Genomic DNA, 18,780 nt, shown 5'->3' on the forward strand with positions numbered 1-18,780 from the left:
GGTCCAGGGGCGTAGTCAGCGGCAGGGGTGAGGCTGGGGGCTGAGCAAGCGGGGAGGGGGGGAAAGGTGCAGAGGCAAGGGCGTGGGGGCTGTCCACCCCTCCTCAGGGCCAAGGGCGCGGGGGCCGTCCACCCCTCCTCAGGGCCAAGGGCGCGGGGGCCGTCCACCCCTCCTCAGGGCCAAGGGCGCGGGGGCCGTCCACCCCTCCTCAGGGCCAAGGGCGCGGGGGCCGTCCACCCCTCCTCAGGGCCAAGGGCGCGGGGGCCGCCCACCCCTCCTCAGGGCCAAGGGCGCGGGGGCCGCCCACCCCTCCTCAGGGCCAAGGGCGCGGGGGCCGCCCACCCCTCCTCAGGGCCAAGGGCGCGGGGGCCGCCCACCCCTCCTCAGGGCCAAGGGCGCGGGGGCCGCCCACCCCTCCTCAGGGCCAAGGGCGCGGGGGCCGTCCACCCCTCCTCAGGGCCAAGGGCGCGGGGGCTGCCCACCCCTCCTGTCCTTCTCCCAGAGCTGCATTCTTGGTCCCTGGCCCCTGGAGGTGGCCGTGGAGCTACGGCCAAAGGTGAGGTGGGTCCCTGAGCCCACCAGGAAGTGTGGCCAACCCCACCCACCTGGGGACCACGTGCAGGGCCACGGAGTAGAAAACCCTCGTTTTATTCAGCACGGACCCGGGGCCCAAATATAAAAACAAAAAATAAAAACAAAAACCAACAACTGACAAAACGAAGTGGCAGAGAAAGGGGCAGAACAGGGCCTAGCGGGCTGGGGGTGCCCGCGGCCTCGGCCCTCGGTGACCCTTTGCCCCCGCAGGAAGGGGCGCCCCCACCCCAGCACCAGCTGCAGCCCGCTCGTGGGTTGGGGTCCGGGCCCCTCGGCGGACGCTGCCTGGGAGCAGGGCCTCCTGGGACGGGGAGAGACCGGCTTCCGTCCCTCCGAGATCAGGATCTGCGAAGACAAGATTCAGGTGGAGGGCAGGTCAAGGGCGGGCTGCGAGGTCAGGGTCGTTGGCCTTCCTGGCCCTGCGTGGGGGCCCAGGCCCGGGCGGCGCTGCCATATAGGAAGGGTGTTGGGGACCCCCTGCTGCCCAGAGCAGGGTCCGCGTACGCCCCGCCCAGCCCCGGCCCTCCACTGCGTCCTGGGCATTTAGCGGCCCTGCTGTAGTCTGGAAATACTTTCTTCCTTATTAGTATTATTTTTTTTCCTTAAGCCTCCTTCTTCCTGCTCAGAAACCCACAGGCGTCAGTCATTTCTGGGAACGCCGCGTCCGGCTTCCTGTGCACGCTGGCCCAGCCGGCCGCCTGCGGTCAGGGTCACGGGGCCGCTCTAATGAGACTCGGCCTTGCCAAGCACTTATGTAAAGAGCTCTGGGCGGGGGGTGGGGGGTATGGGGACGAGGAGGGGGCCGGGGGAGGCATCGCTGCAGGCCTGGGGCCGCGGGGGACCCTGCTCACAGGAGCCCCCCTACCGCCTTCCCAGGACCACTTCCTGGGGAGCCTCCCCAACCTGGGCACAAGCGCCTGACACAGGCGCTGGGAGAGGAGGGCTGCAGCAGGCCTGTGGGGGATGGGGCAGGAGGCGGGCGCCCCCGGCGCTCTCTGCGCCCTGGACAACCCTGTCCGAGCCCCACTGGAGAACCACCATGGGGCGGCCCCCAGCAGGAGGCCTGGGTGTGGGATGCCAAGGGTGCAAGCCAGGAGCCCCCGAGAACACTGGGGATGGAAGGGAAGGCCAAGGGTCAGTGGGGCTACTCTAAACTGTCACCCATCGTGAGGACACGCTGACCCTGACCCTGACCCTGGTCACACTCTGGGCCTGGCTCTCATCACAGGCATCACCTCTTCCCCTGCCGTCCACTACTAAGCACACACTCGGGACAGAGTCCACGGTGGCCTCTGAGTCTGTCCCGCTTGTCCCCAGCTGTGCACCAGAGCTTGGAGCTCTCGGACGACAGACACTGCTCTGAATCGGCAAAGTGTGGCTTTCGTTTCATCAGACATCTGACATCCGCAGGGAGCAGCCTGGGCCTGCTGGGAGCCGGGGTCAGTGTGCACAGCGCTTGTGTGGAGCCGTGAGAGGGGCTGATGCGAGCCAGCTGGGGACGGATGGCAGGGGCCGAGCACGGCCAGCAGGGAGGGCTCATTCCAGCCAGAGCCACTTCCGGTCCCCGAGTCCCGCCATGAGCCCTCCGCTGGGGGCAGCACAGACACAAGCTCTTTGTGCTGGGCCCTCGGGGTGACCCGCAGCGCAGGTGTCTCCCGCACTGCTGCGGAGGCAGGGCGGGCACTGGGGCGGGGAGGGCTGGGCGGGCTCTTACTGGACAATTTTGCAGTTTGTGGTGGAGACGTAGCGACCCGTGTAGTGGATGTTACATCGCACCACGTTGTTGGTGAAGTCCGACTCCAAGACCATGTACTTGGGGTTCACGTGCACCTGCAGAGAGACGACAGGAGGGAGGGAGGGAGGGAGGAGGGGGCTGCATTTCACCTGCTCACTAGGGACAGTGGCGGAGGGGCTGACGGGCAGATGGACACTGAGTGACAGGGCGGGAGGCGGGAGATGGAGAGGGTGCGGCTGAGACAGCCCTGCTCCGCCCTCTTCCGGGGTCCCGCCCCTACTGGGTGCCTGAAGGGAGGGGTTGAGGCTACCTTTCCCAGGTGAGGCCACACTCACAGACGTGCTGTGTCGTTAGCTCACTCCTCAGCAAGGGAGGGCAGGACGAGGCGAGTTCAGGGGGGCGGGAAGGGGCTCTCAGCCACAGGAGCCCTCAGCTGTGCAGGGGCCCCTGTAGGAGTTGCGGCTGGCCCTCCCCTCCCATCCTCCCCTAGACGGCACGAAACCCCCTCTGCCTGTGGACCACAGGGCCCGCGGGCCCCTGCTCTCAGGTCCTGTGTCACAACCGCTGATGGTCCCTTGGGGCTGTCATGAAACAAGGCAGCGCCCGTCCCGTACCTCAGCTTCAGATGGACGCACAGCTGGGTCCCCGGGGACCGCTCTGGGCGGGGTGTGTGTGGGAGGGGGACAGGGGTAGCCCAGAGCAGGAGCCCCACCTTGAGGATGTAGTTCCCCGGCTGCACGTCGGTGATATCGATCCACTGGCAGTCGATGTCGGCGTTGTAGGTGTCGTAGCAGCCTGGGCTCAGGCCCTAGGAAAGGAGGAGGCGGCTGGGGGCTGCTCGGAGCCGCCCCCGAGGCCTGCCACAACCCTGCCCTGTCCGGGGCAGCTGCTGAGGGTGGCCATGGACAGGAATACCAGAGAGTGAAGGGGAACTGGCCAGAAGGGCTGGAGGCAGCCAGGGAGATGCTTGGGAGAGGCGGAGGGAGGAACGGGCAGCAGGCGGGCAGCGAGGGACCTGGGCAGACGGAGAGGCCATGGTTCTGACTGGACCTGGCTCCCCCAACTCACGCAGGTGTCTACACCCCAAAGTCTCAGGTGTTTGGGGTTAAAGGTTAAGGGTGGAGGGCTGATCTCTTTGCGGGGTGCAGCAGGGAGGTCTGTGGGCAGTGGAGGGGTCTCCCCAGAAGAGGGGGTGGGTTCAGCAGAGCGTGGCCCAGCTTCTCCCCGCTCATCACGGGCCCGTCCTCCATGCACCAGCCTCAGCGACCGCCCGACTCTGAGCAGGGAGGAACCCCTCTTCCTTCCTATGTGGCTGCCCTGGCCATCTTGGTTAGAGTAAGGGGTGCGTCAGACAGACAGCTGGGGCGTGTGCCACCCAGGCGCCAGCCCTAGGAGGGGACCTGGGCAGGACCTGGGCAGGACTTGGGCAGGACCTGGTGCCCTGGGGACAGGAGAGGGGGCCCTGCCTCTGACGGGAGCCGAGTGGTGAGCCCGCCTCAGCTGGCCTTGCCCCCCGCCGCCGGCTTGGGCCCGTTCCTGGCACTCTGTGCTCCAGGCCGGTGGCGCCAGCCCAACCTGGGTGTGGGAGGTGCACGCGTAGCGCTTGAGGTTGCCGAAGTCACAGGTGCTGTCTTCCAGGCAGAAGCTGGCCTTGTGGCCCTCGGCCACCTTCTTGCCCGTGGCAGCGTCCAGCAGGTCATAGTGGCTGAACTCGTCCATGCTGTGGTAGTGTCTGGGGGCAGAGGCGAGAGGAGAGGAGAGGGAGGGCCTTGTCTCCCCTCCCACCCCCAGCTCCCCCCCCCCCAGGGTCTCTGCTCCTGTCCCCTTGAGACAAGCCCCAGGTGACCTCGCGGTGACCGCCAGGGCCTTTGCGGTCGTCTGTCTGGCTGCCACGGGGGCAGCGTCTCTCGCTCCCCCCACCTGCCTGGGCCCTCTGAGCTTCCTCATCAGGCCCCCTCCAGTGGGGGACCGCCCCCACCCCCACGGAAGCTTTGGCTAAGGCTCCCCTGCAAACCTGCCCCGGGGCCCCGCAGCCAGTGGCTCCACGGCTGCCGCACTCACTGGTGGCAGCTGTGCCACTCCCAGGTGTGCCGCGGGCGGTTGGGCAGGAAGTCCGCGGTGCCCTGGTTCTTCACGCGCTGGGGGAAGCGTAGCAGCACCCTCATGTCGTAGTCGGTGGCCTCGGGGGCGTAGGCTGTGCTGAGGGACGGGAGGGGAGACCCCAGTGGGTCACAGACGCCCCTGCCCGGCCCCCTCCCACCCCTCCTTCTTCCTCTCTCTCTCCTGGCCCGGCCCCTGCAGCTGCCAGGTGACGTCGCCAGGGCTGGCTCCTGGTGGGGAGGAGACACAGATCCAGGGGGGGCTCTACCATCCTGTGAAGGCTCTGCGAGGGCCCCTGAGTCCCAGGGAAGTGGGTGGAGCCTCTGCACTGTCCTGGTTCCGTTTGTCTTCCCACACCCATGTTCCAGCAAACACATTTAGCTCTTTCCCTAATCCACGTGTTGGCCCATGCAAACTCCAGGCCACATCCAGCCTCCTCCTCCAGTGAGTCTGCCCTGATTGCTCCACCGAGAGGCCTCAGACTGCCTGTGAACGCCAACAGCACAGCCTGCAGCATGCCGTGATGCTACACGTGCCCAGCGCCAGGCTGGGTGTGCCCAGGCCACCTGTCCCCAAGTGCATGGCCCATGGCCAGTGGTCTGATCTGCCCATTCACAGCACACCTGCTGAGCCCCACGCACAGGCAAGTCCAGCCTCCAGCCTCTTGGGGAGACACAGGGGCACACAGTGCGCGCCCACCCGAGCAGCTGGGGCGGGAGGGCTGACGGAGGCCCCTCCCTCCCCCGCAGACCGCGGACAGCTGTCCTGGCTGGCCTCAGGGGCGCGTCTCTGGCAGTCACGGAGGTCTGGGACGTGAGGTGGCCAGTGGAGGCTCAGCTCTGGGGAGGATGTCTGGACGGCAGGCAGGGGCTCCCGTCTGCCAGGCCGTGTCTGGGAATCCGTCTGGGTCTGGGCTGTGTCTGCTCGTGGCGCCCTGCCCGCTGCTCACCGTGGGAAAACGCCCTGCCGAGGAGCGGGACCCTGGCCACAGGGAGCGTGGCGTGAGCCGGCCCGCACGGGAGGGGGCTGCGCTGGGTCTGCCACCCCCGTGCCACCCCCTCCCCGGTCTGACCTCGCACGGCCTCTGGCCTGGGAACACTCATTCTGGCTCCTAGCCGCTGCTGCGGCTTGTCTCCGCTCTCCGGGTGCGAGTGAGGAGCCCTTATCTGCAGCCAGGCTAGGAGGTCCCCAGGGGGACAGGCAGGGCAGGCTGCCGCCACCTCCTCCCTCCCACCCTGGGCACGTGCGATGCCCCGGGGGTCCGCAGGTGACAGCTGAGGCTGGGGCAGGGCAGCCACAAGGAGTCAGGACAGGGAAGGGGCAGGGCCGTGGAGCAGTGCGCGGTAGATGACACCATGCACCGTCATCACCAGGAGATAAACCAGCCCTGTTTGGTCCCAGATGCTGCTTCTGTCTGTAAGCCAGACTGGGCCGAGTTACCTCCTGGTGAGTTCCCTGCCTTGTCCCTCATGGGCAGGGGTGTGTGGCCACCATGCTGAGTGCCTGTGAACCAGAAGTTCTAGAAACAAGAAAAGGTTGGGGCTCCAAGTTTCCTAGGTTTCAAAGTAAAGCAAAGAGGGAGTTCAAAGGTCAAAAACAAAGCAAGGAGGGCTGGCAGCACTGTGGTGCACCAGGCACCCCCTAACTGAACAGGGGTTTGAGTCCCGGCTGCTCCACTTCCGATCCAGCTTCCTGCTAATGCACCTGGGAAAGCAGTGGAAGAGGGCCCGAGTCTCTGGGCCCCTGCCCTCTCTATAGGAGACCTGGATGGTGTTCCAGGCTCCTGGCTGCAGCCTGGCCCAGCCCTGGCTGTTCTGGCCACTTGGGGGGTGAACCAGCATGTGGAAGAACTCTCTCCCTCTCTCTCTCTCTTTCTCTCTCTCTCTCCAGCTCTGCCTTTAAAAAAATAAACAAAAAAATTTTTTTTAAAGCAAGTCATTGAGAAAAACAAGGGCTTTTGTCCCTGGGATGCCAGGTACAGCAGCAAACCAGCATACTCCCTGGCCAGCTCTGAGCACAGGGAGCCATCCCCCAAGGACGGGGACGGAACACAAACCGAGCTGTGCAGGAGGACGACCCTCCCAGGAATGAGAGGGCCGGCAGCTCCCCCGCCCTCATGGAAACTGGGTTTAAGCAGACCGGTCTGCGTCCCCTCCGACAGCCACGCCCATGCACCCCGCTGGGACCTGGCAGAAGCAGCTGGCCTCTGTGCTTGGGGCTCCCAGGTCCTCCACCTTAGGGGACCTCCCCAGGAGCACAGCTCAGGTGGGAAAGGCGTTGGCTCCTCCGCGTGGTGGGTGTCACCGCTTCCTTGTGTAGGGATGAACACAGAAATGCCAGTTGCCCCCAGTCCCCTGGGGGCAGGCCAGGGTCTCGTAGCTCCTGGGCAGCCTGGCTGGGGTGGGCTTACCTGGCCAGACACTTCTCTTCGGCGGCACAGCGCAGTGAGTACAGGTGGGCTCTCTGCACGTAAGTGGACGCCTGCACATAGCTGGGGTCGGGGACCAGGTCAGGGAGGCCTGCAGCGGGCGGGAGGTTGGGGGGAGGGAGCGGAGTCAGGCCGGCTGTGCCAGTGCCCGTGCCCAGAGACAGTCGCCCCCTGCCAGTGTCCTCGGGCCCTGCACCCCGGGAAGTGAGGCAGCCAGTGCTCTTGGGGGGGTATGGAGTCCCGGAAACCCTCCGGGAGGGCTGGGGACGTGAGCAAGCCAGAGAGGGCGGTGGAATGCAGGAGCAGAGGGAGGAGAGGGTATTCTTGGCAGGGGAGCAGCAGTGAACAAAGGCCTGGAGGCAGGACCCAGTGAACCCAGCCATTTCCTGTTGGAGCCACTCCCAGTGTCCCCAGCTCCCCCAGCCACCGAGAGAGCCCGGGGCTGGCCTGGAGTGGGTCCCAGAAGGCTCCTGGGCAGCGCCAGGTGGACGCTGGTTGGCGGGAGGGGTGGACCAGGCGGGCAGGGTCCTTGGCCGGTGGGGAGCGGGGCTCAGCCCCACCCTCCAGGCAGGCCCTAGTCCCCGTCCCCCAGGCGCATGGCACCCCTTCCACTCCCAGCCACGGGCCCTCAGCCCTGCTCACGCCCTCCCCTGGTGTCCAAGTTGCGGCCCCTGCAGAGCCCAGCACCAAGCACACAGGGCGGGTCTGGGGACGGCACCAGCTCTCGTGAACCCTTGGACCCAGCACGCGGCACAGAGAGACAGGGGTCTGGGCGCCCCGCTGCTGGTGCGAGCGTGCGTCTCAGCCAGAGTTCCCTGGAATGAGTGGAAACGAGATGCAGGTGTGCTGACCGCATGCTGAACAGGAAGCGGCCGGCTCGGGCGGGGGCGGGGGCAAGGAGTCCTGTCCTATCCGGGCTCAGCCACCCACCTAAGGGGGAGGGGTCTGGGGAGAGGGCTGAGGGGCTGCAGACTGCCCTGGGCCTCCTTCCTGCAAGTAGGAGCCTCCCTCAGGCCCAGTCGAGGAGGGGCGCTTGGGCTTCCAGCCCTGGACAGACGCGCCTGCCCTTCCCTGGGCACACCCTGGGTGCCCGGCTCGGCCCTGCCCTCCCTGGGGCTTGGGCCTCGTGGGGAGCCGGTCAGGCAGCCGGGCTGACCACACCTACTTGGAAGGAGAGGCAGCTTGGAGCACAGGGTGGGTGCCGATGAGGTGGCTCCTGGCTGCTGGGGAGCTGTTGGCCGGCCCAGGCCCCGTTACTCGAGCCCCCAGGAATGTTTGCAGTCCCTCCTAAGGGACCCTCAGGCCCCCAAACCAGCTGGGAGCCGCTGCTCAGGCTCTGCTTCCCAGAAGCCTGGGGGAGGGGTGAGGAAGAGAGGAGTGGTCCCCTTGCCTGTCCTCCAGGGCCTGGCTCGGCCCTGTGCGGGGGTGGGGCGGCTGGCCCACAGCCTCACGGGACCCGAGAGTTCGGCACCAGACAGCCTGCCGCCCCGACCAGGCCCAGGGCCAATAAATCCTACACAGATGGCTGCACACAGCCCTGTGGCCGACCCTCCCTCTGCAGGATCTGAAGGGGCCCAGGGCAGCGAGGGCTGGTGCTGCTCCTGGCCCCACACTGAGCCCTGATCCTGGTCCCACACTGAGCCCTGACCCTGGTCCCACACTGAGCCCTGACCCTGGACACACCCTGAGCCCTGATCCTGGTCCCACATTGAGCCCTGACCCTGTTCCCACACTGAGCCCTGATCCTGGTCCCACACTGAGCTCTGACCTTGGACACACCCTGAGCCCTGACCCTGGTCCCACACTGAGCCCTGATCCTGGTCCCACACTGAGCCCTGATCCTGGACACACCCTAAGCCCTGATCCTGGACACACCCTGAGCCCTGATCCTGGTCCCACACTGAGCCCTGATCCTGGACACACCCTAAGCCCTGACCCTGGACACACCCTGAGCCCTGATCCTAGTCCCATACTGAGCCCTGATCCTGGTCCCACACTGAGCCCTGATCCTGGACACACCCTAAGCCCTGACCCTGGACACACCCTAAGCTCTGATCCTGGACACACCCTGAGCCCTGATCCTGGTCCCACACTGAGCCCTGATCCTGGACACACCCTAAGCCCTGACCCTGGACACACCCTGAGCCCTGATCCTAGTCCCATACTGAGCCCTGATCCTGGTCCCACACTGAGCCCTGATCCTGGACACACCCTAAGCCCTGACCCTGGACACACCCTAAGCTCTGATCCTGGACACACCCTGAGCCCTGATCCTGGTCCCACACTGAGCCCTGATCCTGGTCACACCCTGAGCCCTGATCCTGGTCCCATACTGAGCCCTGATCCTGGTCCCACACTGAGCCCTGATCCTGGTCCCACACTGAGCCCTGATCCTGGACACACCCTAAGCCCTGACCCTGGACACACCCTGAGCCCTGATCCTAGTCCCATACTGAGCCCTGATCCTGGTCCCACACTGAGCCCTGATCCTGGACACACCCTAAGCCCTGACCCTGGACACACCCTGAGCCCTGATCCTGGACACACCCTGAGCCCTGATCCTGATCCCATACTGAGCCCTGATCCTGGTCCCACACTGAGCCCTGATCCTGGTCCCACCCTGAGCCCTGATCCTGGTCAGAGACTGAGCTCTGATCCTGATCAAACATTGAACTCTGACCCTGACACATCCTGAGCCCTGACCCTGATCATACTCCTGGCTGTGACCATGGCCATGGTCATCGTTGTCCTCTTACTATTGGGGAACACCAGGCTGGGGCAGGAAGTCTCCCTGGTGGGCAGTGACACCCCAGGCCATGCTGGCAGGCAGCGAGGCCTCACCATACCCACCGCATCCCCCCCCACCGATGGGAGCCTCCCTAAGAACAGAGCCTGGATGCCAGCAGCGTTTACTCCAGGGCTGACCCACTGGCTCAAGGCCCTCCCACTGCCTCAAGGACCACTGGCCCAACACCCACCGCCACGCACCGCCCCCTGCTGCCAAGACAAGAGGAAACGGAGGCCGGGAGAAGGCACTGAGCTCGCCTGCGGTCACCCCATGAGTCTGGGCAGCCCACAGAGCAGATCCCAGGCCCCACCTATGCCCAATACTGGCCCCCACACACACGCACAGCCACTCTTCATTTTATAAATAAATGACTTCTGCACAAATATACAGACTGTATCGGGTAAGCTGCTGGGTGCACACAGTGGTGACTGCCTCCACCCTTAAGCTGTGAGTCACAGCCGCCTCCCCCACCCAGGACCTCCAGGAGTCACCAGTGTGACTCTGAATGGCCACAGATGAATGACACCTGCCTGGACACCAGGGGGAGCCACTTGTTGTGTGGCTGTCTGTGTTCCTGTGCCCCCAGAGGCAGCAGCCCAGGTCCCTCCACCCCCCTCCTCAGGACCCCTGCCGAGGCCCCAGGCTGGCAGGCGCTCCAGGGAGCTGTGCTGTGCTCCCTGGCTATATGCCATCGCAGGGCTGAGTGAAGCTGGACCCAGCAGGGTGGGGGGCGGAGTACATTGTGAAGGAAGGTCCTGGGGGGAGGGTCTTTCTGAGGAAGGGCTGCAGCCTCGTGCCCAGCACACAGATGGAGTCACCCAGCCTCCACCCCAGGGGGGCTGCCCATGCGGGCTCAGAGAGGACGGATCCATCAGGGGACCTGGCCACCCAGGAAGTGAGCCAACCCCCAGCTGGGAGCAAAGCCACCATCCTCGCGCATCTGGCCAGGGCCCCCTCCCTGTCTCATTCAGCTTTTGTTTGTTCATTTTTAACCTTCCTGCTCTCCCGGGGCTGTCGGATGTGGCTTTGAACCCAGACGGTGGAGGTGGGTGTGACTCCTGAAGTGGATGCCCACTCCTGCTCCTCTCCCTGGCGCAGACGGCCCCCACCCCCGCCCCCGCCCCCGCCCCCACCCCAGCTGCTTGTCACCAAGGACTCGGGGTGCTGGACAGCCCGGCCAGGGCTCTGGCCCAGCTCCCTCCCTGAGTTCTGGGTCACCTCCAACCATGCTCAGCTCCTCCCAAGCCCCAGCCATCCAGGGAAGGGTGTGTGGGTGGCTTGGCTCGGGCTCCCCAGGGAGTGTCCCGTCCTCTGCTCCCGGGAGGAAAGCAGGAGCCTGGGTTCCTCTTCTGAGACCCTCGTAGTGGCCCTGGGCAGACCCAGCCCCTCTCCAGGCCTCACCACCTTCATCTGTCCACTTCCAATGGCTTCCCCTGTGCTGCACCCCCACCCTGCACTCATGGCCTGGAGCTGCCAGGTGCTTGTCCAGGGAAGTGCTGGCGACAGGCTGTGCAGAGCCTGGGCCAGAAGGTCAAGGGCGCGGGGTCAGGTCCTCGGGTCGGCTGACCAACAGCGGATCAGCCCCCAAAGGCAGCCAGCATGGAGGATCAGTGTCCCCCCCCAGATGCTCCAGGAGGGCCCCGACAAAGGGGCTGCTGGGAGAAGCCCACCCAGTCCTTCCACCCTGGGTTGGACCCACAGACGGTCCCTGCTGCCCCGTCCTGGGTGTGAGCTGTGTGTGCCCCTCCCTCCCTCAGCTCCCCGTCTCCGGGGAGGGGGGGTTCAGCCTGCTGCCTGGATCTGGAAGGTATGTTGCCCACTACTCTCCTGGGCTGGGGGCTACAGATAAACAAACAGGAGCCAAGCGGGTGCTTCCGCTCAGCAGGTGGGCGGGTGGGTGGGTGCTCTCCAGGGCATTCTGGAATAAAGACGAGCCCTGTCAGCGCCAGCCAACGGCGCCACACCTGTTCCCGGGGGCAGGCAGCCCGGCGGATGAGCTACGAGGGCACACAAGCTGGGCCCAGAGCCTTCCATGGCTCCCCGCTGCCTCCAGAACCCAGCCCTGATGGCTCAGGATGAGGCGCTGGGGTGCTCTGGGGTCTCAACTTGGCCTCTCCAGGAGTCTGAACCCAAGGGTCAGTGGGCAGCCCCCCAGCAGCACTTGAGCCCTGGCCTCCGGACCCACCCTTGCACGGGCTGCTCCCCCCACCCCACTCCTGCGCTCCCTTGCCTGCCTCACTTCCCCCACAGCGCCTACCACCTGCTTCCACCCCCTCGCTGATGCCGCTCACACACAGAGACCTAGACCCACAGGGCAACGATTCTGTGCCCGTTCACCGCTGCGAGCTCCGTGCCAGAAAGTGCCCAGCACACAGGGAGCCACTGCACACTCGTGGAATGACTGCATTCCTTATGGGGACAGGGCGGGCGCTAGTGTCCCTCTGCCTGTGCCCAGGTCTCACAGGATGAAGCGGGTGCAGGGGGCCAGGAGCTGGTGGGCTGCATGTGAGCAGGGCTGAGCCTGCACCGGACCCGGGGCCTGGCACCTGCACACCGAGGGCAGCACACGAATGAACACCCCACGCTGGGGTCTGGTGACGCGTTACCAGGCTGAGGCTACGCTTGATTCCAGAGGGCAAGAGGATCAGTTCTGGGCTTGGCAAAGCCGGGGCTCCAGGTAGCCCACAGCCGGGCCTTTGCCTCTCCACCCTGAGCCCCTCCTGGGCTGGCACTCCCTGTTCCTGGGTGGTCCTGCACGCCCACTTCCTGGGGCACCCATCAGCAGGGGAGGGAGACCCAGGCCCAGCCCTCACTCCGTATCCTGGATCCCAACCAAAGCCCGCCAGCTCCAGCTGCCTGTGGTAACCAGGCGCTGGGCGAGCGCCAGAGGAGGGGTCAGTCTGGGCCTCTCCTTCCGGCCCCAGCAGCCCCACAGGAATGCCGGGCACAGGAACTGGAAGCAGGTGCGGCTGCCTCCTCCCCCTCCCTCCCTCGCCCGCGGGAGTTTTCCACGTGTTCTTGGCTCCGGGAGGAGCGGCACTGGCGGCTCCTGGGGAGGGGCCCTTTGAGAGCAGAGGACACCAGGGACCCGGGGTCAGGAGACCGGGAGAGGGGACGAAAGGCCTGAACTCCAGACCAAGTCCGCAGCCGGGCACCACCCAAGGCACCAGTGACTGCCCCCTCCCCACTCCCCCAACCCCCAGATGCAAAAAGCCAACTTTCACTTTTGCCAGGGGATGGACACCCCAAACAATGAACACCGACCGAGGGGAAGCGCCTGTGTGTTCAGATACCGGGGGACCCAGGCTCCTCTTTCCGCAGCCCTGACTCTCACGTGCAAGACCCCCAGCCCGGAGACTCCATTTCTTTCGGAAGAGCAGCCTGGTGGCTTCAGGGAGGAGGCTGAGCTGGGACTGGCTCCAGGGCCCAGCGCCCAACCTGCCAGGGCTCAGTGTCTCCATCTGCACAATGGGTGACCGGGTCCCCACCTCAGGACAAGGGAGTCCACCTGACGGCTCCGGGACCGGGGCCACACGGGGCTCCTCGCTGACACCACGCCGGGAGGGGCCGGGGCGGGAGGCTGGCCTCGGGCTCCTGGGGTCTCTCACACTCACTGTCCCACCCTGCTCTGTCACAGTCAGGGCCTGGACTATAATGAACAGCAGCGTGTTGAATGATTGAGTGACCACATGGATGAGGCTGATGCACAAAACATTAAAAAAAAAAAAAAGGACTGCGTGGTTATTCTGCACTTGGGAGGGAAGTGTGCAGCAGCCTAACCTTCCCCCGCTGCAGATGGGCAGCCCGGGCCCGGGAGGCAGAGGCTGGGGAGTTAGGGGGCTGTGCACTGCACACGCGGCACACAGCCTGGGAGCTCCTTCCGATGCAGGGAGCCAGGGCCGCTCTCAGGGACTGAGGCGTGATGGGGGGACACCCCAGAAGCACAGTGGGTACAGGACGATGCAACCAACAGGCTCAGGATGTGGGGTCCCAGCGCAGGAGGAAGGCAGTGCTGGGGCCCCCAGGGAGCCCCAACGTTCTCCCCAGCAGAGCCGAGAGCAACCTTCTGTCTGCTCCACAAGTAGGATGGAGAGACTGGGACCAGAGGCCAGGCTGGGGGATGCAGCAGGGAGGCCAAGGCTGGCGCAGACACCAGAGATGCCCCTGGAGGCCAGCCGCGGCCGGTGCATCGGCGGGGCTGTGAGGGGAAGGTCCTGGCCGGGCAGCTGTGGCTTTCGTGGGGAGGATGCTGGGAGAGGAGAGGCCAGCAGCGGCACAGGGCAGGGGACGCGGCGGCCCCTCCCGGCCTCTCGGCCAGGATCTGCTGCCCGAGCTGGGCCTCTTTCTTGCCTTCTGTCTGGGATGTGTTTCAGAGTTGCAGACAGCAGCCTGGCATCACAGGACGCCCAGGAGGAGGGGAAGGCACCTGTGGGGCAGGCGTGGGCGGCGGTCACATGTGTTTGGTGTTGGGAGGCCGCGTCCACGCCCACGCTCGCGCAGGCTGCCAGCGCCCAGCCTCAGACCCCTGGGTGTGCGGCCAGCAGAGATGAAGTCAGGCTCTGAGAATCCGCCCTGGGCTCCCACACTCGGGCTGGGGGTCTGATCTCAAGTACAAGGCTTGGCCGTCTCTGTGCTGGGATTTTCCACGGTCCTGGGCTAGCAGGGTGGGGAGGGGGGAATTCGAGGAGATGCAGGGGGACCACTGCTCCCACTCTGCCCCCACCCCATGGCCTCCATAATTAGAGATGGTTGGAGAACCTCCTCCTCCGGGAAGTCCCCCCTGAGCCCCTGCCTAGCACCCCTCTCCCCACCGTGCTCACCTACCACAGCCTGCTTCCCTCAGGCCAGGCCTGGACTCCAGGCACCTGAGGCGTGACTGACCGCCTCCAGCGCAGAAGCGTCTTTGACCCAACTGAACTGGGGGGCTCAGGGGCAGTGGCCGAGGTCCCACTGAGCACCAAGCACCCCCCGACTCCCGCAACATGACCTTGCCCTTCCACTCCCGCAACATGACCTTGCTCCTAACAACCAACTGGGCTTTCAGCAGCTCAGACAGGCAAAGAGGGGCCTCGGAAAGCCCGCTGGCTCAGAGCCCAAATGTGAGGTCCAGGCCCGGCTCTGCCAGCACCGGACGTGGGCAGTGTTCGCTCCCTCCTCTGCCCAGAGGCGGGGCCCCTGTGGCCGAGCCTCATACAGCCAAGGGCTTGCATTCTAAGCAACACACTCCCAACAAAGCTGAGCCCCCTGGGGTGGGCTCTGAGCAGGTGAGGCACAGGTGCAGCACACCTGTGGCTATGGGCACCTCTGCCGGAGGGGCCGCCGGCCTCACCCTGAGCTCCTGAGGCTCTCAAGTGGGACTCAGCACGAGTCCCCGGACAAGCCTCTGCCCTGGCGAGGGGTCCAGCAGCACCCTCAACAGCAGCCCAGCACCCAAGCCAGTGGGGCTGGAGACAAGGAGGAGAGCAGAGGATCATGGGAAGGAGGGCAGCCAGGCTGCACGTGCACCAGGAACCCGGACTGAAAAGCAGCCACCCCACAGGGACAGCAAGAAGGGGAGTCTGGGACAGCGGGGGGTGGGCCGCCCACCCCACAGTGTCACGCAAGGCCTCCCCAAGACCAGGCCATCTGTGCACCCAGAGAAAGCTAGAGTGACTGTCCACCTGGCCTGTGACTCCCGCCACTCCCCTGGCCGGGTCAGGACTGGGGTGAGGGGAGTGAGGCCAGGAAGGCACCCATCTCGGGAGCATCCAAAAAACTGTGTAACCAAGAGAACTGGTATTTAAGGCACCATTTAAATAAAAAACCAAAGCAGGGCAGGGCCGTGCTGCTGCCTGTGACACCAGCAGCCCATACGGACCCGGCTCAGCCCCGGCTGCTCCACTTCCCATCCAGCTCCCTGCTGTGGCCTGGGAAAGCAGCGGAGGGTGGCCCAAGTGCTTGGGTCCCCGCACCCACGTGGGACACAGGAAGAAGCTCCTGGCTTCCACCTGGCTCAGCCCTGGCCTTTGCAGCCACCTGGGGAGCGAACAAACAGATGGAAGATCTCTCTCTCTGTAACTCTGCCTCTCCAATAAATAAATATTTTTTTTAAAATCAAAATGCATGCAAGAAGTCGGTGATGAACAAAACACCCACAATTCAGACAAACACAGGATCCTTGTGGCTCAGGGTGCCTGGATCTGATTGGATCGAACCTTTGGATGCTCTCCCTTGGTGGATTTCTTGATACTTTCCCCATGCAGGAAGTGGTGCTTATCTTGATTACTGAGAGCCTGGGCATCTCCTTAAATCCTTGCAGCCTAGGCCAACCGTCCGGCCTGGGAGGAAGCCCCTTCTCCTGCTTTGCTAGTGGAGGCACTCACAGATGCCCAGAGAGGGACCCCTCCCTGCCTCCCACGGGGAGCTGGCCGGGGCATCTCCTGGGCCCTTTCCTTTGTCCTCAGGGGACCTAAGAGCCAGATCTGGAAGGTACCTCCCCTCCCAGAGCCCGGCTGGTCCCCCCATCCCTGGGGTTCAATCCCAGGCCGCCCTGGCCACCGCCGGGGGGCCCCCCAGGCGCGAGGAGGTGGAGAGGGAGGGCTGGGAGGTGAGCCCTGCAGAGGGTCCAGGCCCCGGTCAGTCGCGGGGCGGCGGGTACTCACCGCGCCCGTTGGAGCTGGGCCGGTACACGCTGCCCACGCTGAGGCGGCCTTGCTGTGCGCCGTTGCGCTCCGCACCGGGCGGCGGGGGCGCGTCCGAGCTCCGCACCGGCAGGTAGGGCGGCTCCAGCACGCGGAAGGGCGGCTGCGGCTCCGGGGCGCGCGGCGGCGCATAGGCCTCTGGCGGCGCGTTACCGTAGGAGGGGTACCAGCCGAGGCGGGGGTCGCCGCCGCCGGCTGGCGCCGCGTCGGGGCCGGGCCCGGGGTCGGGGTAGGCGGGCTCGAAGCCCCCGGCGCCCTCGCTGTACAGGCTGTGCGAGTAGCGGCGGTCCAGGCCGTCGGGGGGCTGCGGCTGCGGCTGCGGCTGCAGCGCGTACGGCCTCTCCGCGCCCGGGTGGAAGCCTTGCGCCGGGTACTCGGGCTGCTCCTCGCCGCCGCCGCCGCCGTACTCCTCGTAGCGCGCCCGCGGCTGGAACGGGTAGAGCACCCCGGCCGAGGCCACGGCCGCCGCCCCTGCGCCCAGGCCGCCGCCCGCGCCGCGGTAGTACACGAAGCCCTGCTCGTAGGTCCGAGCCGCGGGGTCATAGTTCTCGTACTGGCTGACGTAGGGCGCTTGCGGGTAGGGGAACTGCTGCTGTGGGAAGGAGGGCGGCTGGCGGTAGGTGGTGGCGAAGGCCGAGGCCGAGACGGAGGAGGAGGCGGAGCCCCCGTGCCGTTGCTGGGAGACGGAGGTGCGGGCCCGGGCCATGCCCGTGCTGTCCCCGACGGCCACCTCGCGCCAGTTGTCGGGCACCTGGCCGAAGCCGAACGGGTGCCGCGCCTGGCCGCGCACGGTGTCCGAGCCCACGCGCCCGGGCAGGGGCAGGGGCAGGGAGGGCGCCTGGCGACGCCGGGGGCTCCCGTGGCTGCGCCGCGGCGGGGCCTGGGGCGCGCCGGCCAGCAGCACTCGGGAGCTAGCCTGGGCGCTCCGAGGCCCCGCCGGCTCGTACTCGGAGCCCGAGTTGAGCAGGCTGTACACCTGCCCGTTGTTCTCCCATTGGATCATCTGCCGCCAACGCGCCGGGTCCGAGCCCTGCCCGCGCACCAGCGCGCACAGGCAGGCGCCCCACACCAGGGCCCCCAGCTGCCAGCCGGCCGGGGTCGGAGCCATGGTGGCCCCGCAGAGGCCTGGTGCACCGGTCGGCTGTCTTGGAGCGCGCCCCCGCGCGCGCGCTTCTCTTCCCACGGACTCCTTGCCTGCCCCGGCTCTAGCTTTGTCCATTCTGGCCTTGTCCCGAGCGGGACGGCTCCTCCGATGACAGCATGTCGAGGCCAAGGGGTCAGGGCAGGGCAGGGGCGGTGCCCAGGGCACAAGCGCGCGCTCGCGGGCAGGGCCACCCGGGGGGCCTTACATGGCTAGCCCCGCAACTGGCTGGCCGCTGGACAGGCGCTTCCCCCCTCCGAATGAATAAGCAGCGGGCTGCGAGCTTGGGGAGGCTTCGGGTCGGCGGGTCCGCCTGCTGGGGCCTCCTCCGCGCGGCCCTATGGCCCGCCGGCTTTTAGCTATGTGGCCTGTCCCGCAGCTGCCCGCCTCCCTCGGTCCCCAGAGCTCCCAGCCTGCCCTCCTAAAGGAGAGGCAGGGAGTAGGTCCGTGCCAGTGTGACCTTAGGCCGGGCAGGCAGAGCGGGGCTGTGGGTGGGTGGGGGGGTCAGCTCTGCTCTGCCTGCCCCTCTCTGGTTTCCATTTGATTTGCTGGTTTCTTTCCAGGGCTGGAAGGAGCCCCTGACCCCTCCCCCCAGGTCTAGATGGCCCGCCCCCCACCCCAGGACCCCTCCTTCCTGTAGTCAGATGTCTACAGGGCCCCAGGGGAGGACCCCCTGTTCCTGAGCCTGAGTGTGAAGATGTTTTCCGCGGTTCAGTCTTGGCAAACTTCCTGGCCTCGCCTTCTCCGTCTGTAGAATGGGGTGGCTGGGTCCTGGGTGGGACAGAACAGGAGTGTGAGATCATGGAAGAGATCTGCTTTTCCCATGACCTCTGTGCCAGTGAGCAGAGCCGGGGCATAACCTGAGTGCATGCAAGGGTCGGTGAGACCCAGGGATCAGGACGGTCACCCAGGGCAGGGGGCTCGGGAGTCCTGCTCCCATGCCATTAAGCTGCGGGTGACCCCAGGGAAGCCCCTCTACCCCTCGGCTGCCCAGTTGCCACTTCCAACACTCAGATGCCCTTCTGGGCTCCAAGAGGAGCTTCCAGGAAGTGACCCTGGGCAGGATGCCACTCAGGCTTCTCCTGCGCTGCCCTCTGCCGCCTCGCTCCCAGCATCCATGGCAGAAATCCCCCTCGCTCATGCCCACAGACAAGACCAGAAGGACCCCCGCAGCCTCCTCCTCTGTCTGGGGATGGGGCAGGCAGCCAGAGCAGGCACCCCTCTGCCGAGGGCCCCCACCTGCCCCCATCCGTGCCGGCAGGGGCTGCTCATCCATTGCATTTTTTTCCTTCAGGGTGGAGATCTGATCCCACG

General features: G+C 66.1%; 1 protein-coding gene across 1 annotated transcript; it reads right to left on the reverse strand.

Moving 5' to 3' along the window:
* Positions 1-632: 632 nt before the first annotated feature.
* LOXL1 (lysyl oxidase like 1) lies at positions 633-17,743 on the reverse strand. Its single transcript, XM_070053425.2, has 7 exons — positions 16,287-17,743; positions 6,840-6,948; positions 4,391-4,528; positions 3,905-4,061; positions 3,042-3,137; positions 2,309-2,424; positions 633-939 (listed from the first exon to the last, which is right to left on the reverse strand). The coding sequence occupies exons 1-7, from the start codon at positions 17,542-17,544 to the stop codon at positions 933-935; spliced, it is 1,881 nt and encodes a 626-aa protein (XP_069909526.2). The 5' UTR covers positions 17,545-17,743; the 3' UTR covers positions 633-932.
* Positions 17,744-18,780: the final 1,037 nt, after the last annotated feature.

This window comes from Oryctolagus cuniculus, chromosome 12 (assembly GCF_051225735.1).
Source record: "Oryctolagus cuniculus isolate XC-2025 breed Fujian yellow rabbit chromosome 12, ASM5122573v1, whole genome shotgun sequence".
Taxonomy (NCBI): domain Eukaryota; kingdom Metazoa; phylum Chordata; class Mammalia; order Lagomorpha; family Leporidae; genus Oryctolagus; species Oryctolagus cuniculus.

What these genes read in the sequence shown, in the direction of transcription:
- LOXL1 (XM_070053425.2), bottom strand. Translation starts at nt 17,544, where the DNA reads ATGGACAAAGCTAGAGCCGGGGCAGGCAAGGAGTCCGTGGGAAGAGAA. An exon ending in GAGTGGCACAGCTGCCACCA is followed by an intron (nt 4,062 to 4,390) that starts GTGAGTGCGGCA and finishes CTCTGCCCCCAG; the next exon opens with ACACTACCACAGCATGGACG. An exon ending in CGTGCACCTCCCACACCCAG is followed by an intron (nt 3,138 to 3,904) that starts GTTGGGCTGGCG and finishes CTCCTTTCCTAG; the next exon opens with GGCCTGAGCCCAGGCTGCTA.